Source organism: Myxine glutinosa, chromosome 3, assembly GCF_964187855.1.
Source record: "Myxine glutinosa chromosome 3, kmMyxGlut1.1, whole genome shotgun sequence".
NCBI lineage: Eukaryota > Metazoa > Chordata > Myxini > Myxiniformes > Myxinidae > Myxine > Myxine glutinosa.
In genome coordinates this window covers 2,379,917-2,406,495 of record NC_136263.1, presented here as the reverse complement: position 1 = coordinate 2,406,495, position 26,579 = coordinate 2,379,917, and the positions used below count along the sequence as shown (strand labels likewise).

The following is a 26,579-nucleotide window of genomic DNA, read 5'->3' as shown; positions in this document are numbered from 1 at the left end:
ACTTTTCATCCTATTAACCCGAGCTTTGATAGAGATCAATTTTAACCTGGGATGAAATTGACAATTTGATGGATCGATGGCATCCTTTTGGGGTGGATTTTGCAAGTATCGCGCTCTGCATGACGTCTTCTTGTTTTATTATCCTTCCGATATGTAGGTCTAAACTGTCACCTTGGCCTTGAGTTTTGCAATCACAAACCAATCCCCATATTAAATAACTGCAAGAGGTCAATGTTTGATTTAACAAGACAACTTTTTCATCCAGTTACTCAGAAGTTTAAGCTCAGCTTGCAAAATCTTTTTTTATTTATTTCATTAATTAAACACTGAACCTGCACGTAACAGCTAAACAAGAAAATAACACAAATGGCGAGTACAAACAAAACAACAAAAATGCACCATTTGGCAGGAAAAGTGGGGTAACAATTTCATTTTCCCCACGACAACACGAGACTCATAATGAGCATTAACTATAATTATTTTAAGCTCACAGTAACATTCAATTCCAGTCCACATCTGGTGCAAAAAAAAAACCTGGTTCGAGTACAAACAGTGAAATCATCAAGTGTTTGCATTCCAAAGATAAACTCGGATTCAGAAAACGTAAACTCGGAGCTTTTCTGAAACTGTCCAAAAATGAAGGCTTTCCAAAATGCTCCTTAATACTGTCAAGGTGGACCATCGTGTCGGTCAATAAACTGGGTTTATCGGTTCAGGCCTTCTCCAGGACAGAAGCAATTCCAATTGGAGTTCGGATCAAACCACGTCCTGAAGGTGGCAAGGACTTTCCAAGGTATCACTGCACCATGTTTGACTCCCAGACGTGCGTACACACGTCACATGGAAAAGCATTCTTCGGGAAGGCCAGTGTCGGTGAACAGGTGGAACGATGGATGGATGGGTGGACGGACGGAATGGAGAAAACGTAGATCGGAGTACTCCGACCACCCTTGGGAATCGACAGATCGTTGGTGGCTCCTCCTTGCTTCCATTGGCGGTTGGCATACGTAAATCAAAGCTCCATCCATTCAATCATTTACGTTTGGACTATCGACTTCAACCAACAAAATACCTTAGAGTGGGCCTTGCAAGTTGACACTACCAGGAAGAAAATTTTAAATAAATAAAGACATAATGATGATTACACTACGGTGGAATAAAGCAACAGCATCCTGGGGCATCACTCAAACTTCCAATATTCACGAGTCAAGAAAACCAAACGAACATCACATGATAAAACCTCAAATTAAACATCAAGCATCAAGCAAGTACTCGTATCAATTCGCCATCACACGAGTTCTTTACTTCTGAAATGTACCCATGGCAGTTTCGTGGGCACAGCATGTCATGAAGATAGCCAACATCCAAAGCAGCTAAAATGGAACAAGGTTTTGCTCAAATGACCCGTCCGAGGCATTTGAAAGTGGTGCGGAAACGGCACCGCCAGGAAATGGTCGCGGAGGATATCGCAACGCGGACATTACAAAGCCGGAATGAAACGATAGAGCGTTTGTGAGGTTAGATTAAGAGAGAGTAAGAATGTTGATTAAAGGAGCAAGGACGTGTTGACATAGATAAAGATAAAGATAAAATCTCAGAGTTTAAGTCGAGCGCACATTGCAAAACGACTTTGACCTTCGGTCCACGTCCGGCTCTTATTCCTGAAGTACCGCAGCTCAGCTCTGAAGGCCTCGTCGTACATTTTCCGATACCCCTGGGGCTCGCAGTGCGTCTGGAATGGCAAGGGATGCAAAACCTGCATTACCGTTTCTACATAAAGCCTGGCAGACACTTTGTAGAACGACAAGATGTCACAATATAAATGTGGCTCCAGAGGCCCGTGTAAGGAGATCAGTCGTAATTCATCTCAACGTCCCGATTCAAACACCATCATCATTTCACATAAATGTGAAAACCTCGTCGAGAGCTGTGGCCAATTAGTGCTTCCATCGGAACTCCTGGATCCGGATCTGGTTCCAACAATTTTTTTTCCTCATGATTCTTCACCATTGCATGATGGGGCCAAAAACGATATAGAGCACGATATCTCAAAAAGTTGAGCACCATTTCTGACAAAATTAGGTGGACAGGTTGGTTAGGTGACAAGAACAAGCCAATTACATTTTGGTTCAGGTCCAGATGCAGATCCAGCCCAACAGTGGGATACAAAACGTAAATTCTTCAGCGTGGCGGAGGTGTGCGCACGACTTAGCGCTGTTATATTTTACTAGCATCTTTGCAATTAACATAAAAGTACACAAACATCTCCTCTGCCTATCCTTTACATTATTTATTCATATGCACAAGGTCCTCCATGAATCTTAGACCACTGTAAATCTATCCACCTGTATAATAGAGCAGATGCGTATATGGCGATATAATTACTCTCGTCCCAAAGGTATTGCAAGACTTTTGCTACGTACGTACGTACGTACGTACGCACGTACGCGTGTGTGTGTGTGTGTGTGTGTGTGTGTGTGTGTGTGTGTGTGTGTGTGTGTGTGTGTGTGTGTGTCGCCACCACCGGTCGTCATCTCCACTCGCGAGTCTCAAAGACTGAACATAGACCTTCTCTGGTCCTGAAGCATCCATCTTCATCCCAGCATGGAATCAAGACTCATGGCCCAAATAGTCTCCTTACCCGTGCTCTGTCCAACAAAGCCTTCCCCAGATCTGAAGCATCCATCTTCACCCGAGCAAGGAACCACAACACATGGACCAAGCGGTCTCCTTATCCGTGCTGAGTTTCCTCCTCCTTCCCCGAAGTGGCGGCAATGTAGATCCTCGCGACCTCCCGTGTGGCTTCCGGGGTACTGCCGGTCTCGGTCTTTTCCTTCTCGGTCTCATCCTTCCTTGATGCAAGTCGGCAAAACCCAACAAGCCGCAACGCTAGGCCAGGGCACCAGGCCGCTTCCCAAATTATTGTCGATTGGCACAACTCTGGGCACCACTTCCCTTCCCTCCCCTCCACCCTCACCAACCCACTGCGTGGCACTGGTGCCAACCCAAAAAATTCTAGCCCCCACCTCAGTTTTTGCTCCCATCAAAGTCGTTGTATTTGGCACAGTCCTGGATCCCACGGAACTCGGTCACATGCAGGTGGAACTTGCCAATAATGGAGTCGCCAAAGTTCGGGTTTTGTTGCCAAAATGATGGGGGTCGGCAAGACTGAACAAGCTGCAAGGCCAGGCTGCATCCCAAACACAATGTTGATCAGCGCGAATCTGGGCCCTTCAAGAGCGGCCCTCTGCCTCAACAAAGCCGACGTCTTCGGCTCGGTTCTCACTCCCTTCAAAGACGTTGTATTCGCCACAGTCCTCGATCCCACAAAACTTCCACCCTTTGACGTCTCTCTCCTCAAAGGGTGCGAGTTTGGAAGGAGATCACCTTCTCTCCTGGCAGCACAGGGTCAACAATTTCCGCCAAGCCGCAGGGCCAGGCCGCGTCATAAACGCATGTCGAGCGGCGTGATACCGGGTGCATCTTGTGCATATCGTCTCATTGAAGCTGTCGTTTTCGGCTCGGTCTCCACAGTCTTAGAAACTGATGAATTAGACAAGGCTCAGTCCTTTCCTTCCCAGGCGAGGGGGAGGTGGCAAATCACACCACGCCTGAGTATGTGTGTGTCCGTCCGTCCATTGACATCTACACTGGCCAGCAAAAGTATTCACCCCTACCAATAATGAGACATTTTGATGGATTACAAATTGTGTAGAAACAATTTTTTTCAAATAAACTTTTTATTGATAATAATTGAAGAGATCAAACGAAACACTTATAGTTGGAGGAGGTTACACATCAGAAATACCTGCAAAAACATGTACAAATCAAAATGCACTGGTTGCAAAAGTATTAAACCCCTCAGGTCAGTACTTGGTGGAAGCACCTTCTTCAGCAATGACTGCTACGAGTCTTTTTGGGGCAGTCTCTACCAGCTTTGCCCAGTAAGATGGTGAAATCTTTGCCAATTCCTCACGTGAAACTGCTCCGGTTCTGCCAAGTGCATCTTCAGTTTATACATAAACATATATATATATATATATGCGGCCGTGGGTTTCGGGTGTTCTAAGAGGGGGATACTTATTATAGGGGGGGGGGGGGGAGGTCTAAACAAGTACGAACAAGCGTTACGCCTAGGTCCCCCGTCTGTGAAATGATGCGAGTTGACGAAGTGGAAGACGCAAGGCGGCCATCTTGGATTTTGACGTGGCGACCCAATTTTCAATAGCGTTCTCCCTTATGCGTAGATACAGCCACACACCAGATTAGAAGTTAGTAGTTCGTTTATTTTTCAAGATATTTCGCTCACAAGGTTCAGACATATATATGGTTGCGGCCATCTTGGATTTTGACGTGGCGACCCAATTTTCAATAGCGTTCTTCCTTATGCCAAGATACACCCACACACCAGATTAGAAGTTGGTACTTCGCTTATTAGTCCTCTACCGGTGTATACCGGAGGGGACTATAGGTTTGCACGCCGTCCGTCCGTCAGTCCGTCAGTCCGTCAGTCCGTCCGTCACGCAAAGAACAGTTTTCCGGACTTTTTTTCTAAACGCTTAATGCTAATGATTTCAAACTTGGCACATGGTTTCCTCATGATAAGTTACAGATCAGGTTCGAACTTCACAACGTTTCGATCATTTTTGACAAAGTTATGGCACTTTGAACTTTGGGAATTCTGACAATTCTGATGATCCTTAACTCAGTTCCATTTTAAGTTTTAATTTCCATAAAAAAGATTTTCTCTGCAATAATAGGACCGATTGAGATCAAATTTTCACCGTAGGGGGGACTCGGTCTGTAGAATATTTTAATGGTAATTATGACGTCACAGGTCACGTGGTTCGGCCGCCATATTGTTTTTCATGAAAACACGAAAACCCCTTTTACTCTGCAACGGCTGAACACATCGACGCCAAACTTTGCAGGCAAAATCGCATACCCATGACGAACATAAAAGTCAGTGAGCATGATGTCATGCGTCGCATGGTTTCAGAGTTATGACGTTTTTAAGCATGAAGCTTTAAAACCGAACTCCTCCCTCATTTTTGATCCAATCGAGGGGGAACTTCACAGATCTGTTCAGCATGTCGGTCTACTAAAATGTCATTTTGGAATTTGCAATAGGGAACGTGGTTTGGCAGATATCTCCCGGTGTGTACCCAGGTTTAGAATAGGTACACCGTATCCCTGCGTGTCGTAGGAGGCGACGAAGAGGGTTGGCGTCAGGAAGGGCATCCGGCCATAAAAACATTGCCTCAAAAAGAGAACCATGACAATTACAACTACATATGGGCAGGGTACAGCCCGAAGTGGAGATCGGTTTCTGAGGTTTGGGACATGGAATGTAGGGACAATGACAGGGAGATCAGGAGAAGTAGTGTAAGTATTGGTCAGAAGAAGAGTGGACATATGTTGTGTGCAAGAGACAAGATGGAAGGGAAGTGGTGTGAGAATGGTGAAGGGTAGGCAGGGACAGAAATACAAGTTTGTGTGGCAAGGGTGCCCGGTGGGCGTGAATGGTGTTGGTGTCCTGTTTTCTGAAGAGTTTGAAGACAGTGTGGTGAGTGTGACTAGAGTGAGTGATAGGTTGATGATGGTGAAAATGATGATTGGAAAGCTGTTGGTGAACGTCATCTCGGGATATGCTCCGCAGGTTGGTCGGAGCGATGAAGAGAAGGACAAGTTCTGGTGTGCGATAGAGAAGCTGAGGGAAAACGTGAAAGATGAGGAAGTTGTTGTGGTAGGAGGAGACCTAAATGGACATGTGGGAAGAAGTATGGATGGTTTTGAGGGAGTTCATGGGGGTTACGGATATGGTGTGAGAAATGGAGAAGGTGAAAGGATTTTGGAGTTTGCTGATGGAGCCGATTTGTAATACTCAGTTCCAGAAAGAGGATAATAAGCTTGTTACATACACGTCAGGTGGGTCGACGACAACCGTTGACTACCTGATGGTGCGTAGGCGAGATAGGGGTCACCTCCGGGACACAAAGGTGATCCCTGGGGAGGAGGCTGTTTCACAGCACCACTTGGTTGTCTGCGACATAAGGGTGAAAGGTGTGAGGAGAGCTCGGCGGGTGAAGTACCAACCGAGAATGAAGGTGTGGAGGTTGAAAGAGGTGACAGTAAGGGAGGCATTAAAAGAGAGGCTGAGTAGGGTAAAGGATGATGTGGTTGAGCTTGAAAGTGGTTGGATGTCAATGAAAGCTAATCTGTTGGGAGCCGTTGGTGAGGTATGTGGATGGACAAAAGGACCACCGAGGCACTTGGAAACATGGTGGTGGGATGATGAAGTTGGAAAGAGGATTGACGAGAAGAGGAAGAAGTTCAAGGAGTGGCAGAAGGCGAAGGCTATGGGAGCAGAAAAAGCAGAGCATAGAAGTTATAAGGCAGCCAGGAAGGCTGCAAAGAAAGAGGTAGCAAAGGCGCAGGAGGCATGTAGGAAAATGTTCGGAGAACACTTGGATTCGGAAGAGGGTCAGAGAGCGGTATTCAGGATTGCAAAGCAGATAGCGAAAGAGAGGTGTGATGTGATGGGGGTAAGTTGCTTGAAGGATGAAGTGGGATAAATCGTTGTGGACCCAGATGGAATTAAAGGAAGATGGAAGAGATATATGGAAATGCTGTTGAATACAGAGAATGAATGGGATGGCAACATAGAGAGTAACCCAGTTTTAGGACCGGCAGAGAAGATAACTGAGAAGGAATTTGAGGAAGCGATAAAAGCAATGAAGAGTAGAAAAGCGGGAGGGCCGACGGGAGTTGTGGGAGATATGTTGAAGGCAGCAGGAAGTTGGGGTGTGAAGAGAATGACAGAGATCTCTAATTTGGTGGTGAAAGAAGGCCGCATTCCAGTGGATTGGGAACTGAGTACCCTCGTCCCTCTACACAAGGGGAAAGGTGACCCTCTGGAGTGTGGCTCGTACCGAGCTATAAAGTTATTGGAGCATGGAATGAAGGTATTGGAAAGAGTGTTGGAGAGGAGGATAAGGAAGAAAGTGAAGATCGACGAAATGCAGTTTGGATTTATGCCAGGAAGAGGAACGACAGACGCGCTCTTTATTGTAAGGCAGTTGCAGGAGAAGTACATGGAGAAGAGGAAGAAGTTGTTTCTTGGGTTTGTTGATCTGGAGAAAGCATTTGATAGGGTTCCACGCAAAGTATTGACATGGGCATTGAGGAAGTTTGGAGTGGAGGAATGGTTGATCAGAGTAGTGATGGCAATGTACAAAAGAGTGCGCACAGCTGTAAGGACGAAGGACGGGAACAGTGGAGAGTTTGAGATGAAGGTGGGAGTGCATCAGGGGTCGGTACTAAGTCCACTACTATTTGTAGCTGTGATGGAGGCGCTGGCTCGGAACGTAAAGGAGGGTTTACCGTGGGAGTTGTTGTATGCAGATGATCTGGTGTTGATTGCGGAAAGTATGGATGGACTGAAGGAAAAGATGAACAAGTGGAAGGAATGTTTGGAGACAAAAGGTCTGAAGGTGAATATCGGAAAGACAAAGGTGATGGCAAGTGGTAAAGCATGTGGTGAGGTGGAAAGAACTGGGAAGTGGCCGTGTGCTGTGTGCAGGAAGGGTGTCGGAGTGAACTCCATTCAATGTACAATGTGCGCTGAGTGGGTTCATCAAAAATGTAGTGGTCTGAGAGGGTCATTAACCAGTGTGGCAGCTACATTCAAATGTAAGGTGTGCACAGAGGGAGCTGCAGATACGCAAAAGGGTACGAACCATGGAACTATGGAATACAAGTTATTAAATAATAATGTTTGGTTTTAAGCTATTTTTAATTCGTAAGGCCAAGTGTATTCGATGCTTTCAAGTTTAAAAATGAACTAGAACGGCACTCGGCAGAGCGCATACCTCTGCCAGGTTCAACAGTTCATGTTCTCTATCTACTGATAGGCCGGATCTGGATCCGGACCTGAACCAAAATCCAATCGCCTTGTTCTTGTCATTTGCCCCACTCATCGACCTAGTTTTGTCGCAACTCGTCCACAACGTTTTGAAATATCATGCATGAAAACATCATGAAATATCACTCAGGCTGTCATCCTTCCGAGGTCGGCAAATTGAGTACCAGCTCACTGGTAATTGGGGCACTGCATCAGTGGCACAAACGTGCTTCCAGAAATATGATGCAACCAGCAGCCACAGGCTGCATACGAAACAACAACAGTCCACAACTCCCACAGGTGTGAGAAATTGATCGAGATCGAGAATCATTTGAATGGAGAAGATGGAGAGACCGCTATCCTCAACGGCAAAGCTACATGAGACTTGTAGTTAAAGGGAACATGATGCGGACCCCGAGAGCATATGTTATGATCAATAAAATTGCTTTCAAAAACGATAAAGTGCATTTCAAAGACTGTGCGCCGCCGCCGCACATTGCCTACCGAAGGTGGGCTGAGGAGTGCACTCCCACCTTGCGGTTGGGTGCACCCACTTGGAAAAACAAATAAATAAATAAAGACATGAAGCATTATAAAATATGAAATAAGTTTCACATCTTCACGTACCGGTGCGTTGGAAAAGAACTCTCGGTAACCACCAAGCAGTACATACAGTTCCGGGTACAAGACCTTTGGGTACTTGTTTATGTTCATTTTACGGTCCATCTGACGTAGAGCATGGCATCTGTTCAAAGTCAAATGGGTAGAGCAGGGAGGGTGAGTAATGTCATATTCACAAGAAGCAACTAGAAACACTTAAAATGCAACGTCTGTCCATATCTGCTTTGTAGGTATTCAGACCTCTTCCGTATGCAAAACTTGATGAAAACGGCTAAAACTAGAAGGGCACTCGGTAGGGTGCATACCTCCGCCTGGAACAGTTTATGGTTTCTGTCCCACTGATAGGCTGAATCTGGATTCAGTCCTGAAATTTAAAATCAATCAAATGAAAATTGACCATTTTATGCATTCAAAACCCTGGTGTTGGGCTAGCGGCTAGGGTGCCGGCTTAGGATCCGAGGATCCTGGGTTCGAATCCCGGTCGATCGCTGAATTAACGCCAGGGGGTTGACTCAGCCTGTCATCCTTCCGAGGTCGGCTAATTGAGTACCAGTTCACTGGTAATTCCCTGTTTGTCGTTAAAGGCGGCAAAAAGGGTTGGCGTCAGGAAGGGCATCCGGCCGTTAAACATTGCTTCAAAAGGGGACCGAAAAACAACAACAACCACGGTTCCCGAAAAAGGCCAACCCCCGCTTTGCGGGGAAAAAATGGCCTCTAAAGGTGGTTATATATATATATATGCAACCTTGACCTTTTCACCTAAAAAAAACAAAACACAATCGGCTTTTAACTTTTGATTGGTAAACCAATTCAGTGAACCAACATGTAAATTCATAAAATTTCAGGTTGATTGGATGAAAATTAAAGACTTTATGTGACGTTGACATTTGACCCTTTGATAAAATTATTAGTTTGCCTTCTTCATATTGTCATAAGAAAGTTTTGTTGAAAATATGATGACAAAAGCTCAAATGGTAAAAAGTTAAGGCCCAGACAGACAGACACACACAGAAGTGAGTGCAAAACCCTGTCTCCCACTGCACGGGGAGCACGGCTAATAAAAGAGAAAGATGCAATAAACAAGATAAACCACACAGACAGGTGCAGGAAGCATACGATGCCATGATCCAATTGGCCTCTGAAATGAATACTGTGTCCAAGTAAAATGTAAATACAAATGCGGAACCAATCAAGTGCACGTACTGACGCGGGCCTCTCTCGGACGAGAACTCGCAGTGGAAGACGATGATCACTCGACCCTGGGGACGTGACGGGCGCAATCGACGATTCAACAGGTTTTCCTGCAGTTCCTCCTTTGTGTACAAGTTCCAAGCACCCTGAGGTGCATACACGTGCAGTGCGAGATTTAATGAGCTGGGATATGGCCTATATCGGAAACCGTCATGTTCTGGTTAATGCTTTGCCATGGGTGATGCTTGCAGTGGTATGTGGTGCTCGCATGTGTAGATCACAGGGGAATGTGGGAGGTGGGGGAGTGGACCCTCATACAATAACATTTCCAGACAATGACCATTCCACATAACATAGTGCCCTCCATAAATATTGGGCCAACTAAGTCAAATTTATGACAATATTGCTCAAGAAATATATATAGATAAATACATATACATATATACATATGGGTGTGCGTGTGCGTGTATATTCAAGTTATTTGTATTTGAGATCAAAACGATGAATATGAGGGAAGAGTATAGAAGGTCAGGTTTTATTTCTTGGTCTTTGCCTTTGCCTTCAGGTCAGGCCTTTGCTATTTTGATGTCTTATGTTTATATCCATATATGTTTTACCATTGTAGAATAATAGCACTTTTTATGTTCATTCCGCCAATCTTAGGTAAGTGTAAGTATTGGAACAGATTAACTTAAAGTAAATTAAAGTCGTATAATAGTTAGTATTTGGTTTCATATACCAGGCATGCAATAACTGCATCGAGCATGTGACCCATGGACATCACCAAACTCTTGGATCTTCCTTTGAGATGCTTTGTCAAGACTTTACTGCAGCCATTTTCAGTTGTTGTTTGTTTTGGGGGTTTCTGACTTCAGTCTCCTCTTCAGCAAGTGAAATGCTCCATCAGATTTAAATCAGGAGAGTGACTTGGCCGGTCTAAAAACTTCCACTTTTCCCCCTGATTAACTCTTTGGTTGTGTTGGCAGTGTGTTTTGGGTCATTGTCTTGCTGCATGAAGTGCCGCCCAATGGTCGTTGTGCTGCTGCATGGTGAAGTGCCGCCCAATGAGTTGGGATGAATTTCCTTGTACATAGGCAGACAAAATGTTTCTGTACACTTCCACATTAATTCTGCTGGTTCCATCATTAGTTACATCATCAATAACGATGAGTGAACCAGTTTCAGAGGCAGCTATGCAAGCCCAAGCCATGACACCACCTCCACTATACTTCACATATGAGGTAGTATACGTTTTGGATCATATGCAGTTCCTTACTTTCTCCACATTTCCCCCTTTCCATCACTTTGGTAAAGGTTTATATCTTGGTCTCATCTGTCCATAAAACTTTGTTCCACAACTCTGCTAGCTCACCTCTGTACTTATTGGCAAATTATAATCTGGCCTTTCTATTTTGGCCGATGATAGGTTTGCATCTTGCGGTGTAGTCTTTGTAATTCTGCTGTCGAAGTCTTCTGCGAACGGTAGATTGTGGTACTTTCACCCCTGCAATCTGGAGGTTGTGGGTGATGCCACTGACAGTTGTTTAAGGGTTTTCTTCACAGCTCTGATCATTTTTAACCTCACCTGGAACATAGTTCCGGGGAGCTTATGGGATGGCGCGTCGTCAGTCCATCAGTCTGTAAACACTTGCAACCTCTTTTCCGAAACTGCTGATGGGATTGTGACCATACTTGGCACAAATGATATTTGGTGTGTTGACTCAAGTTTGTTCACAGCATATATATATATATATATATATATATATATATATATATATATATATATGCATATATATATATATATATATATATATATATAATTATATATATATATATATATATTGTTACGGACCGCGGACAAGATGTTGTTTGCCGAGCGGATGGCGCCGCGGCCGAACAGTTACCCCGACTAACCCGATTTCTGAACGTTGGCCAAAATCGCGCCACAGATATTCAATGGGGAAAAGACTAAAGCGAAGGATGTGAAGAAGAAGAAAGACAAAGGGTAAGGAATACAAACATAATTTATTTACTATATACAACCAAAAGTAACCAAGGAGAAGGAAGGATAATAAAATAATTTACAGAAGATATTAGAGACACAGTGCAATGCTAGCTTACCTACAGTCTTAATTAACCCAGGACAGAACAAACAAAAGACAGACTCACACGGGGAATGATGACAGGAATGGCAGGAGGTGGATGGCTGGAGGGGGAGGAAGGTTCAGCTGGACCCGCAGCACGGTCGGGTCGGGGATTAGCAGCCGCCGCCCTTTATCGATCAGCTCGTTTAACAGCCGCCGTTCCTTCGCGGCCCTGCTCAAAAGTGCCGTCAAGGCCCCAAGCTGCTGTGGCTGAAGCTGCTGTGGCTGCTGCTGCTGTGGCTGAAGCTGCTGTTGTAGGGATCCCTTACTCAACTCCTCTCGTACTCAGTCCAACCACTCAACTCTTGCTTGGTCCAACCACACTTTCGCTTCTTGCGCGCGCGCTTTTATAGCGCCTCAGGCGATCAAGCCGCCGGCCTTCAGGACACACCCATCGGTCAGCTCGCCTCGGCCCTGATTGGTCGGCACGGCCCTCTGGCTCCGCCCTTGATGACGATGGGCGGGCACGCCCTTCTTCCCCGAGCTGAGCACATGCTTAATGGCGGCTTTGGGGCGAAATCAACAACCCACAGCTGTAGCAAACCTGGCAAACTGCCCAGTGCAGTTGGCAATGGAGGCTTGGAGGGGATGTAGCTGGCTGGCAATTGAGGCTTGGCAATGGAAGTTTTGGGAGTGGGGAATGAAGGGAATCTATCTTATTTCACTTGGTGCAATGGAGTGTCATTTTAATGGAAGACAAAGCCTTAACCTAATACACAGAATAAGGAAATAAACTACTGAACAGGGATATTATAGTGTCCTTCATGTATGCTTTATGGAACTAACTACGGGAACGCCCTTTGACCTTTATACAACCACAAACGGAGGGAGGAGGGGCGATATTTTCAACAACCTTTTACAACAATAAATAAATAAAAACCATTCTCATATCCACAACAATGTATATATATATATATATATATATATATATATATATATATATATATATATATATATATATATATATATATATATATATATAGATATATATATATATAGATATATATATATATATATATATATATATAGATAGTTATGAATTTGGTAGAGCAACATCTAGAGCTAGGTAGATCTGAATAGGTAGGTATTCGGCTGTCGTGACAGGGACTCTACATGTAATAAGTTCTTGATGTTTAGGCGTTTGTCGGGGTAAGATGTATGATTGTGGATCTACCTGGAGGTCCGAGTGTTAAATAGTGAGGGATTAAAGGTAACGCCCCTGTGAGTCTCACCTAGTAGTCAAACCTTTGTCCATTATGGCACTGCAAACCACATAAACATTAGTTAGGTCCTTAGCGCAACATTAAATAATTCCCTTTCCCTGACAATGACTTCGGAATAAATGGACAGGAAGCCAGGCCAAAAACACCGCCACAATGGGCCGCCACCGTTTACACCTCCAAGGCCTACAAACCTCGCCTGGCACGTGTTATAACACAAGGACCGCGGGGGTCGGTGAGCGAGAGTGGAGCATGCCGCAGAGGGCGTGGCCGGGGCGAGCCGGCGAGTTGGGAGGCTTTGATTGGCTGAGGAGTGCGCCAATGTGACGTCATCGGCGAGAGATATATGCGACGGTCGGACGCCATTTCGGACACACGGCGACACACACGGCGACACACGGCGACACACACGGCAGCACACGGAGTTCGGCGCAGTTCGTTGAACAGTTGGCACTGAACAAAGCAGTGAACAGTTGGCACTTGGCTGCCAGCACTCCCGCAGAGAGTCGAGTCGAGTGGCTATCAAAGGAGTCCTTCCTGTCCCTGGTCAAGTGGAGTTTGTGCCCGCGTTGGAGGTCGTCGACGCATGGTGCTTTTTGGTGCGTGGTGCTCGGCCTTGTGGGACTTGGAGCGAGGGACCTCGTGGTGTGCGATCGGGCCGAAAGGAGCGGTGTTGGACGGCCGCCACAAAGACGACGAAAGACAGATAAGCCCGCATCCGCGTACATTTTGAACGACGTGACGTATTATTTTCGTATTCATAATCTCCCTCGTATCGTGTTTGCTGTCAGTCGTGTGGGGACGTCCCGATCTAGGATATTAGATTTACCGGCGGGCTTTTTCACTGGCTTTACTTTTCCATAATAAATCCTTGTATTATTTTCTGTATATATCTGAACGCAGTTTCCTGGGTGTTTGATTTTAGTAGATAAGGCGGCGGCGGGGGAGCTCCGCTGTGTACGCCATTCCGCGCGTTTAACTTTGTGTTGAGCTTGAATCCGCCATTGAGTTTTCGCCTCGGGAGTTAAAGTCTCGCAAATCGGCCATCCGTAACTGTGGTGTTAATCACGGTTGCGTAACAATATATATATATATATATATATATATATATATATATATATATATATATATATATATATATATATATACGTATATATATATATATATATATATACGTATATATATATATACGTATATATATATATATATATATATACGTATATATATATATATACGTATATATATATATACGTATATATACAGACTTGGCATTTAATATGGAATTTTTTTTTTTTCTTGACGGGTTTACTTTCTTTCCTCAGTATATCAATCTGGTGAGTTTCTTTTACACTTTGGTGATTTATTTGTTGAAAGAACCATGTCACTGATTGTCTGTCACAGCAAGAAGTCAACAACAGGATTATATCACAGGTGGCGTGGCAAAATGTACGGACAGGTGCATTTGATGATTGGCTTCACAGTCGGGTATACAAGGGTTGTTGCGTTCTGTATTAGTGGAAAACAACTGCTGCACGTCTCCAAAAGTTATTGCCACTTCCTCTGGAGATGGTCCGTCAACTCCACAATGCTGTTTGTCATGGAGTGGTGGCTTTACGAAATTATGGCATGAAACAGCGTGCTATTGCTCGGGAGTATGGCATCACTCAAGGTCAGGTGTCAAAGATCCTGAAACGAAATGCTCAGAGGGGTGTCCCTACTCCAATACCGAGGCCAGGACGTGCCCGCAGAACCAGAAGGAGGGATGATCGCCAGCTGCACCGGTTAGTCCGCAATGGCCATACCAAGACAGCTAATCGGCCTAGGGCTGAGTGGCAGCAAATGACAAATGTGCCTGTATCCAGAAGGCTAGTCAACCAACGACTGGTTCAAGCAGGCTATCGTGCCAGGGGTTCCCTGAGAAAGCCACGCCTGACCAGACAACACTGCCAGCGCCGATTGCAGTGGGCCAGAAAGCACCGTCAATGGCAGCCAGGACACTGGAATCACGTGATCTTCAGTGACGAGTCTAGATTTCTGGTCTATCGTCAAGATGGCCGCGTCCGAGTGCGCAGACAAGTGCATGAAGCCTACAACAAAGATTGTATTGTGCCAAGAGTCCAAGCTGGAGGTGGTGGGGTGACCGTTTGGGCTGCTTTTCATTTTCATGCAGGGGGCAAAACTGACCTGGTTGTTCTGAATGGAAACCTGAACCAGTTCAAGTACAGGGCCATTCTGGAAGAAACATTGCTTCCATTTGCTCGTGCAGCCTTTCGAGGAAACTTTGTCTTCCAAGATGACAATGCACGGCCTCATCGTGCTCCCATGATCCAACACTTTCTTGCTGACCGTAGTGTAGAGCATATGGAGTGGCTTGCCATGTCCCCGGATATGAATCCGATAGAGAACTTGTGGGAAGAATTAACGCATCAAATCAACAACTTGGACCAGCAGCCGCCCTCTGTGCGTGAATTGCAGCAGGCTATTGTCAATGCATGGCAAGCGATTCCTGTCCAAACCTTGGAAAATCTAGTGAACAGCATGACTCAACGTGTACATGCTCTCACGAATGCTCGTGGGGGTTACACGAAGTACTGAACTGTAATTTTACTGTCCGTAATCCCAGTCGTAATTTAACTTTTGTTTTTGTGAAAAAAATATTCGGCTAATGTGCAAAATAGAGAGATACTTCTGGAAAACATACAGAAGTTTAATGCAGTACTGTACGCGAATTGACTTTGATATCAGTTTACATCACTTTCAAGGATCAATTTATTTGTTTCGAAATGTCAAATGTGGTTTTTGTTTCTTTTAAAGGTCACGTTAACAAAATCTAGAATAATTTCAACGTAATTCCAATGAACTTTTGGTTCTAAGACATCTTGAAAAGTAAGTTCACCCCCACAAAAAAAATATTCCATATTAAATGCCAAGTCTGTATATATATACGTATATATATATACGTATATATATATATATATATTGTTAAGGGGTCAACCTCGAGGGGAGCCCCGGCAGAAAGATGTATGGTCCTTGGGTGAAAATAAGTCAATCAATAACGAGTCCACACCAAGGGTTACGAACAAACCCCAATATATTCCCAAATCCCGCACAGGAATCACAATGCGTTTACAGCCCTTCCATACAATCCTTATCTATAGTATAGGTGGCACCACCTTAACCCACAACAGTGTTGGCAACACTCACGGCCCTTGCCCCCAATGTCTCTGCACGCCTCCCAGGTGACGTCGAGTCGATCCAGCGATCGGGGAAGCAATGTCCGAATCCTGCACGCCTCCCAGGTGACGTCGAGTCAATCCAGCGATCGGGGAAGCAATGTCCGAATCCTGCACGCCTCCCAGGTGACGTCGAGTCGATCCAGCGATCGGGGAATCTATGTCCGATTCCAATCCGGGGCTGAGAGTGAGGATACTCGACAACCTCAGCGAGGATACCAGACTTCGCAGGTTCCGCAGTAATCTGGCGCTCTCCTGACGCGCGGACTTCGGTTCACAGAGGCACGGTTCCCTTGTCCTTCACGTTCGGCGGCTCGGTCTCGAGCTGCAGTCTCAACTCTCAACCGTCTCCTTCCAATCTCTTTCGCGCGCCAGGCCCAAGGTGCGACCCGTACACGCCCTCGTAGGCGTCGAGGCGAACAGCGCCAGGCGCTTGGTTCCTTCCAGGACCACACGGCACCTTGACACGTAACCGGCAATCAATCACCCCGCGCAGGTAACTCCTCTCGCCAGACGGGCTTTTCCAACTCCGTTCCAAAGTAGGTAACGATCGCCTCCGCTCGCGTCGGAGCTCTCGAAGCTTAAGATGGCCGCCCTTTCTTCTCCTCCTCCTCTTCTTCTTCTTCACGATCCCGTTTCCGGTCTCGTTTTTCCCAGAAGGGCTCCTGACCCTTTAATCACAACAACCTTTAATAGAATATACATTAATAAGAAATGACCTGAATTGTAACCCCCATAAACCCGGAATTCGTAACACTCCCCCCCTTCAAGAAAGAAAGTTTGAACACCGCGAAAACTTTCTTTGCAGGCCAACTTTGATAAACAAACCAAAATAACTCACACCCCAAATCATCAGTTCCCCCCGGGCACAATTATCACATCTCAAAAATAAAGCAACAAACTTTCACAAAACCCCCAGAGATTCCAAAGGTAATTCCCTCTGGACCAAGCGTCAACAACTTCTAGTTTCTCTTGGATGACGGTTAAGGGGTGGTGACCAAAGCCCCAAAGTTACACAACTCGATAGCACTTTTTCGGGAGGCCCAGCTGAGTACTCACTACATGGACGCCTTAAAGAATGTGGAGTTCACGGTTAGTTCGGGGAGGAAAGTTCATTACATGGATGCCTTTAAGAACGTGGAGTTCACGGTTAGTCCGTGTAGGAAAGTTCCCTACCGGGACGCCTTTAAGAACGTGGCGTTCACGGTTAGTCCGTGTAGGAGCCCAGGCTCGGCGGCTCCGCCGTATATAGAGTGCTTCAACTTCTCCGGACTCCTAACAGTTACGGTTGTACCCCTTGTCCCAGCAGTCACCTGACTGGCGGTCTCCGTCTCGGCCAGTGCTCTGACAATCATTCTTTCGGGAGGTGCCGTAACTCTGGGAGCCTCCATAGTAATATCGGCTGCTGCCAACACCAAAACTACCGCCAAGTTGTCCTCTTCTGTAGACCTCTCGACACCTACGAAATGCCTTCCCTACTGTTATGGTCCGACCCTCCAAATCCTTACCATTCCAATTCTTCTCTGCCTCTCTGGCGTCTTTTGTGCTTGCAAACGTGACAAAGCCGAACCCTCTTGACCGTTGCGTTTCCCTGTCTTTTACCAACCGCACTTCCACCAGCGGCCCATATCTGTTGAAGACAGAGATCAAAACTTCTTCCTCTGTTTTGAAGTTCAGCCCCCCTACAAATAACTTGGTACTTTTGTCGCCATCCCTAGCTGGTGTGGTGTTATTTTCCCTGCTGTGCTCTTTACCAACCCTCGGGTTACCATAAACTTGCCCCCTGGCCAAATCATTCCCGATAACCACAGATACTCCCTCTACAGGAAGCGTGGCTTGTAAACCGACGGTGACCGGTCCTGACACCAAATCGGATTCCAAATGGATGACATGAAGTGGGGCACTAACACAGCCACCGATCCCTTGTAACCAAACACTATCACCAGTTGCTGTACTCTTTGACAATGGCAAAATGCCTTCAAGCATTAAGGATTGATGGGCTCCTGTGTCCCTCAATACCCTAACAGGTCTTGGGTTAGTCAAGTCTCCCTCTAGTGAGACAAACCCCTCATAAATAAATGGTTGGTAACTCTTCTGTGGGCGATTTCTTATGTTTGCCATCGCATTCGGAGTTGTACTAGTCGGACTCCGCTCTGGGTTGTCCCTTTTCATGAGGTAACAACTGGACATCAAGTGTCCAGGTTTTTTGCAAAAGGCGCAAGTAGGCCCGGAGGAAAAACTTGTGGTCTGCCTCGGGCCTCCTGGGAAATAGGTTTGTCTTGGGCCCTTAGCCCCCTGATTTCAAACAGTTGGGGTATCAGAGTTGTCCCCATAATCCTCTCGAGGCCGCCGCCATGTATTGTCGTTCTCCGCACCGGGTGTTCCATAACTCCCCTGCTGAAGTCTAGGCGAGGAGTTAGGTTTGTGGACCCCTATCCGGTGTGTTAAGGCATAATCATCTGCCATGGTGGCTGCGTCCCACAACTTTGGTACTTTCTTTTCCTGCAGGTACACTTTGATGTCCTCGTGGACACACTGTTGAAATTCCTCCACCAGGATTAAGTCACGCAATGCTTCGAAGTCTTTCCCGACTCCTTTTGACTCACACCACCGATCAAACATGTTTTCTTTCACTCTGGCAAACTCCACATGGGTCTCACTCTCCCTCTTCCTGGCATTCCTGAATTTTTGCCGGTAAGCTTCAGGAACCAACTCATAGGCTTTGAGAATGTGCTTCTTCAATACCTCATAATCTGCACATTGGTCCATTGGTAGCGCCGAATAAATATCTTGAGCTTTACCCACCAGCACTCTTTAGACTAGTATGGTCCAGGCCTCCTCCGGCCAGTTTAACTGTCGAGCCACTTTCTCAAAGTGTGGAAAAAATTTAGCGACTTCCTTTTCACTGAAGGGTGGAACCAGCCTCACATATCTGCCCACATCCCAGGTGTTCTGGCTAGGTGTCGGCCAAGTCAGCAAGGGTGGTACCTCTCCCCGTTCTCTCATTACTCCAGCTCCTTGAATTTAATTTCTTGCTGAAGCGTCATGTCACGTTCCTTTAATTCCCTTTCGGCTTTTCTCTCCTCTGCTTCGAGTTCCCTTGCAGCTCTCCTCTCCTCTGCTTTTCTCCCTTCTAACCTTTCCTGGAGTTGTCGTTCCACTCTCCTTTCCTCTGCTTGTTTATCTTCTCTCCTCTCTTCTGCTTTCCTTTCCTCTTCTGATCTTTCCTTTTCTGCTTTCCTTTCTTCTTCTGCTCTTTCCTTTTCTGCTTTCCTTTCTTCTTCTGCTCTTTCCTTTTCTGCTTTCCTTTCTTCTTCTGCTCTTTCCTTTTCTGCTTTCCTTTCCTCTGTTTTCATCCTTTCTAACCTTTCCTGGAGTTCTCGTTCCACTCTCCTTTCTTCTGCTTGTTTCTCTTCTCTCCTCTCTTCTGCTTTCCTTTCCTCTTCTGATCTTTCCTTTTCTGCTTTCCTTTCTTCTTCTGCTCTTTCCTTTTCTGCTTTCCTTTCTTCTTCTTTGATCCGTTCCTGGCTCCGTAATTGCAACTCCAGTTTCCGGAGCTCAACGTCTTCTGGTTCTTCGGGTAGCCACTCCCAGGCTAACTCGTCCCATGTTCCTAATCCCACCATAGACTGTATCACCGTGGTCTGCAACTCTGCCTTCCTCAAATTAGTTCGGACCTCCAAGTTAAAATGTTTGGCCAATTTCAAGAGGTCCGATTTTAGTAATGCTCGGAACTGTGCCTCACTAGGGGTTACCGCAAAGTTCTGTGCCACAAACGGCATGGTGACTACTGGTAACACCTGTTAACCTTCACCCCAGAAATTTCCAACAAAGAAAAGCAACAGTATTACTATTATTGCTATTGTTTTTTTTTGTTTTGTTTTTTTTTGTTGTTGTTGTTTTGTCGGCAGAGCAAAACAATTTTGGGAACGTTGGAAAAGTTCCCACTCTTGGGAATTCTTTCTCGGACTAAAATTTAGAAAATTTTATAGATCCCGGACATAGACCCAATTGCGAATCCGCAAATTGTAATTTGGACGAACCCCCAATTCTGTTACGGGGTCAACCTCGAGGGGAGCCCCGGCAGAAAGATGTATGGTCCTTGGGTGAAAATAAGTCAATCAATAACGAGTCCACACCAAGGGTTACGAACAAACCCCAATATATTCCCAAATCCTGCACAGGAATCACAATGCGTTTACAGCCCTTCCATACAATCCTTATCTATAGTATAGGTGGCGCCACCTTAACCCACAACAGTGTTGGCAACACTCACGGCCCTTGCCCCCAATGTCTCTACATGCCTCCCAGGTGACGTCGAGTCGATCCAGCGATCGGGGAAGCAATGTCCGAATCCTGCACGCCTCCCAGGTGACGTCGAGTCGATCCAGCGATCGGGGAATCTATGTCCGATTCCAATCCGGGGCTGGGAGTGAGGATACTCAACAACCTCAGCGAGGATACCCGACTTGGCAGGTTCCGCAGTAATCTGGCGCTCTCCTGACGCGCGGACTTCGGTTCACAGAGGCACGGTTCCCTTGTCCTTCACGTTCGGCGGCTCGGTCTCGAGCTGCAGTCTCAACTCTCAATCGTCTCCTTCCAATCTCTTTCGCGCGCCAGGCCCAAGGTGCGACCCGTACATGCCCTCGTAGGCGTCGAGGCGAACAGCGCCGGGCGCTTGGTTCCTTCCAGGACCAAACGGCACCTTGACACATAACCGGCAATCAATCACCCCGCACAGGTAACTCCTCTCGCCAGACGGGCTTTTCCAACTCCGTTCCAAAGTAGGTAACGATCGCCTCCGCTCGCGTCGGAGCTCTCGAAGCTTAAGATGGCCGCCCTTTCTTCTCCTCCTCCTCTTCTTCACGATCCCGTTTCCGGTCTCGTTTTTCCCAGAAGGGCTCCTGACCCTTTAATCACAACAACCTTTAATAGAATATACATTAATAAGAAATGACCTGAATTGTAACCCCCATAAACACGGAATTCGTAACTAGATAGATATATATATATATATATATATATATATATATATATATATATATATATATATATATATATATATATATATATGTATCTGTAATCTGGTTCTCCAACCTAATGAGCGGACAACATGACGTCATCGCCATGCACGACTGATATAAAAACCGAAAGGGTCACAGAGTTACAAGTGTATGGAAAGCCTCACTGCGTTGCCCTGATGAAGCCCCAACAAGGGCGAAACCAGGTCGGTAACTGAGTTTTGCATGCACTTGTGACAGTATAAAAAAAAAAACACCGTTTAGAGGCCATTTTTAGGTGGTGGCGCCACCTATATACTTGTGACAGTATCTGTATTTATAATCCGTAATGACACACTGCTAGATGGTTCCTCTGGAACTTTGCAGGCAAGGCGGACGTGCATGGCGATGACGTCATGTTGTCCGCTCATTAGGTTGGAGAACCAGATTACAGATACCATTATTAGTAACTCCCAACCGCAACCAGGTCGACTCCATATGATGAGTGGATACCAGAGATAACGTTACCGCGTGGCAGGCGGTGCTTATCGCTCCCAGCAAGGTGCAGCAGCAGCTGTATGGGACACCTTGCTGGCGGTTCCCCACTGATGATATGAAGGTCGCATAGTGACTGATATAAAAACCGAAAGGGTCACAGAGTTACAAGTGTATGGAAAGCCTCACTGCGTTGCCCTGATGAAGCCCCAACAAGGGCGATGAAGCCCCAACAAGGGCGAAACCAGGTCGGTAACTGTGAGTTTTGCATGCACTTGTGACAGTATCTGTATTTATAATCCGTAATGACGCACTGCTAGATGGTTCCTCTGGAACTTTGCAGGCAAGGCGGACGTGCATGGCGATGACGTCATGTTGTCCGCTCATTAGGTTGGAGAACCAGATTACAGATACCATTATTAGTAACTCCCAACCGCAACGAGGTCGACTCCATATGATGAGTGGATACCAGAGATAACGTTACCGCGTGGCAGGTGGTGCTTATCGCTCCCAGCAAGGTGCAGTGGCAGGTGGTGCTTATCGCTCCCAGCAAGGTGCAGCAGCAGCTGTATGGGACACCTTGCTGGCGGTTCCCCACTGATGATATGAAGGTCGCATAGTGACTGATATATACATATATATATATATATATATATATATATATATATATATATATATATATATATATATATATATATATATATATATATATATATATATATATATATATATATATACAGTGGTACCTCGGCTTACGAGTGCCCCAACGTACGAGTTTTTCGGGATACGAGCCGTCGCTCGGGCGGTTTGTTGCTTTGGGATACGAGCCGAGATCCGATGTACGAGCTCAAAAAATTTATTTTTTTGAATTTTCCGGTTGTGGCTTCCGGTTCCGGTCACGCGGTTATCTTGCCGTGAAAGCATCTCTGCTTGGATATAAAACACGCAATCGTCGAAATACATGAGCGAGGAATCTCCTTGCTCCAGCCGGTGACGTCATCGGCGGGGATCCCCGCCTCCAGAGTGGCTGGTCACGTGACCGCCAAAGCGTGTCGCGCGTGCGGGTATAATGAGCTACACCTGTGGATCACGTGACCACGGAAGCACGCCTCGCTTGAGAGGCATGGCTTTCGGTTTGCGTTTTGCTTTATAAGGCGCGATAAATGGGCTTTTGAGTGTTAGCGGTTCATGGCGTTGACGGTTCATGGCGGTTCATGGCGGTTGACGGTTCATGACGGTTCATGACGGTTCATGGCGTTGACGGTCAAAAACCCATTACATCAATTTTACCAGGCACTGTACAGTAAGTACAGTGGACACCAAATGCACGGTGGAAGGCTAGAAGTAGAAGATCGTCCAAGACAAGTGAGAATAAGCCATACTTTGGAGGAGATGACGTCATTCGCTGGTCCGATAACCAAAGATGTGGTATAAAAAACCAGGTGAGCTAACAATGCAGCAATGAAGGAATTCGGCCAAGGCACCGGCACACAACGACCTACCTACATCGAAAGACTCAATGCCAATGGTGACAGAAGCCAAGACGGCCGGCTTAAACACCGCCGAAAGACCACGGTGTACCAACTTACGATGCAGAACATCTTGCACTTAATATGATGACAACAGGTGCCATCCTCTGACGTACCATTACAGGTACAGGTACAGTACACGTGAGCACAGAGCAAAAGTTCACTGAAACCGAGATTAAGAAAAAAGAAAAAACACCTCGTGGTCCGTGCTCGATATCCGAGTTTCAATCTTTTCAAACACATGATGCTCTCGGTCACGGTATCTCCTGCGAGCTGCTTCTCCTTCAACCACACAAACAACAACTTCTCCATATCTTCATGGATAGAGGTCCGGAGCTTTGAAATAATCGTAACGCCGTTGGCTGGCGTTATAGCCTTTATGGACTCCTTCTGCTTCAAAATCGTACATATCGTAGAAGGAGTACGATCGTACTGCCTCGCCAAGTCGACAACACGCACACCTCACCTGGCATGCTCTTCTCCTCTGCTTAATAAAACCAGTTTATTTCTTTACATTCTCTTGTATTATGTACAGTATATACGAGGTCGTGCTTGTTTATACATTATTTGTTATTTATAAAGTACATTTTTGTTATTTAAAAGCACCTAACAAAAAAAATTGGTGTTTTTTTTTTGAGGCTGGAACGGATTAATAGCATTTCAATGCATTTGAATGGGAAAATTTGCTTTGACTTACGAGCGATTTGGCTTACGAGCTCCGTCACGGAACGGATTAAACTCGTAAGCCGAGGTACCACTGTATATATATATATATATATATATATATATATATATATATATATATATATATATATATATATATATATACATACATATATATATATATATACATATATACATATATATATATATATATATATACATATATATATATATATATATACATATATACATATACATATATATATATATATATATATATATATATATATATATATATATATATATATATATATATGTAGGGAGCTGTAATGCCCCTCCCCCTTTGTATATCCATGCTGCCTTACCAATTACCAAGTATAACCAATTATATGTTTTGTTTTGACTGACTGCTGTACTCTTTTATAATACTCAGTTCTTTCTTGTGCATTGAGGATGTGTAATATCCTAATAAGGAGTTCTTTTCCTTTGAGCTCTGGTTTGTGTGGGCACAATCTCTAGTTCCCCTTCCCTGGCCTTGGAGGCTACTGTTATCTCTCTGCCTCCCTCTATGACTTTACCAATATCCTACAAGTTGACAGTTTTATGAGTGTCCACTCCCTTTGTACTTTCCCAAGCAAGCTTTCCATACAGAAAGTTGTAAACATGTTGCCACATAATGCTGACCATCTCCTTATCTGAGCTAACCCATGAGTGGCCTTGGATGAACTTCCTTTAATTAACTGAACAACAGGATGGGACTATGGTGGGAGGACCAATGAGCCCATTCTGTCTCTGTGTCTTGTGAGCTAACCCCACCCCTGATCTTTCTTATATAAAGTGAGGTTTAATTGAATTATTTCAGAGCATCTTGTTGTACTGTTGGTCATTTCTTGTGAGTTTCAATACAACTTTTGCTGTCCTCAAGCTTGTGTACTCGAGTTCTAATAAATATATCCGTTGCTCCTTTCCTCTGAGTCTTCTGAGTCCCAAGTTCTAAGTCTCAATCCAATATATATATATATATATATATATATATATATACATATATATATATATATATATATATATATACATATATACATATATATACATATATATACATATATACATATATATATATATATATATATACATACATATATAATATATATATATATATATATATATATAGTATAGTATATATATATATATATATATACATATATATATATATACATATATATATATATACATTATATATATATATATATATATATATATATAGTTGAGGATTTGAGAACCCGATGTGTAATTTGCTGTAGAATATACACTTTTGTGTGCTGTAAATATTCCTTGTAAATACCTCCAAGTGTAAAGGTCAAAGGTCAAAGGTCGTCCTTAGTTAGGCCATCGCACACACGTAGCAAATCATAAGTTTCCCTCAGTAGTTATGTCCTTAGTAAATGTCAGCATAAGGCTTCGTTTCCACTAGTTCATTGCGTTGCATCAATTAAAGAAGCGTAGGCCCATTCTCCCTTCGAAAGGGTGGGTGCGGGTGGTTGTTGGCATTATCCCTCCACAAGACGCCATTGTTCCATGCGGTCAACCGGGGAAGAAGGGCGTGGCTCGGCCATCGTCACCGGGAGGCGGAGCCAGGAGGTGCCCATGCCCACCAATCGGCACTGCGAAGAGCGACCCGGTAGGCGTGCCCTCTTAACCCACGGCTTGATCTAAAAGCGCGATATAAAAACGCGGGCGGAAGCCTTTGACCGAGAGATGGAGATGGAGATGCAGATGGAGATGGTTCGTGCGCCCTGCTCGTTGCTGTACCTCGTCTGTGCTTGAGCCGGCTCACTGCCTCGCTGTGCTGCCTTGCTCTTGACCTTGCTCTTGAGCCTTCTCTGCGGAATCGGCGCGTGAACGCTCGAGCGGGGGGAAACCGACATCGAGCCATTGGCCCCGGACCTTCCTGCCGCGATCTCTTTGGGCCGTGCCCCCGCCCTGCCAGGATTCGCATCTGCCATTCCTTTCATCCCCCCCCCAGTCGTGTGAGTCTGCTCGTTGTCCGTCCTCTGTGTTGTCTTGGGGTTTTAAGTCAAGCCTGTATAGTATAAGCTAGAATTGCTCTGTGTCCTTCTGGTCCTTCCATCCTTCTGTCTTTATTTTCATATCTTTCCTTCTCCTTGGTTACTTTTGATTGTGTACATAATAGTTAGTAATAAATTCCTGTTCCTCCTTACTCTGCCTTCTTTCCTTTACATCCGTTTCGTCCTTGTCTTTTCCCAATTGAATACCTGTGGCACGATTTGGCCAACGTTCAAGAATCGGGTCTAGTTCTGTTCATGGTTCGAGCCGCGGGCTGCCATCCGCTCGGCAAATAACATCTTGTCCACGGCCTCGAACGAGGTTGCTCACCTGCCTCCCCAGGAGGGAGCTGAGCAGCTTCAGGAGCGGAGACGGCCAGTGAAGATAGAAGGGGGACTAACCCCCCCCCTATGCCTATAGTGTAGCAGCATAGCAAACCTGTTGTGCATTTTGTGATACAAGCACCAAATTTGGTACACTAGTAGACTATCATATTATGAAAAGATCTGGATATTG

At 45.3% G+C, this 26,579-nt stretch overlaps 1 protein-coding gene across 1 annotated transcript in view; it reads right to left on the bottom strand.

Annotated features, from left to right (window-relative positions):
* Positions 1-283: 283 nt before the first annotated feature.
* Positions 284-26,579, bottom strand: part of LOC137423828 (M-phase inducer phosphatase 2-like) — an 82,344-nt gene continuing 56,048 nt past the window's right edge. Inside the window, exons 13-15 of the mRNA XM_068111361.2 lie at positions 9,728-9,861; positions 8,531-8,648; positions 284-1,732 (exon numbers count right to left, since the gene is read on the bottom strand). Coding sequence (XP_067967462.2) covers positions 1,595-1,732; positions 8,531-8,648; positions 9,728-9,861 — 390 coding nt within the window. The 3' untranslated portion in view covers positions 284-1,594. The remainder of the gene's footprint in view (positions 1,733-8,530; positions 8,649-9,727; positions 9,862-26,579) is intronic.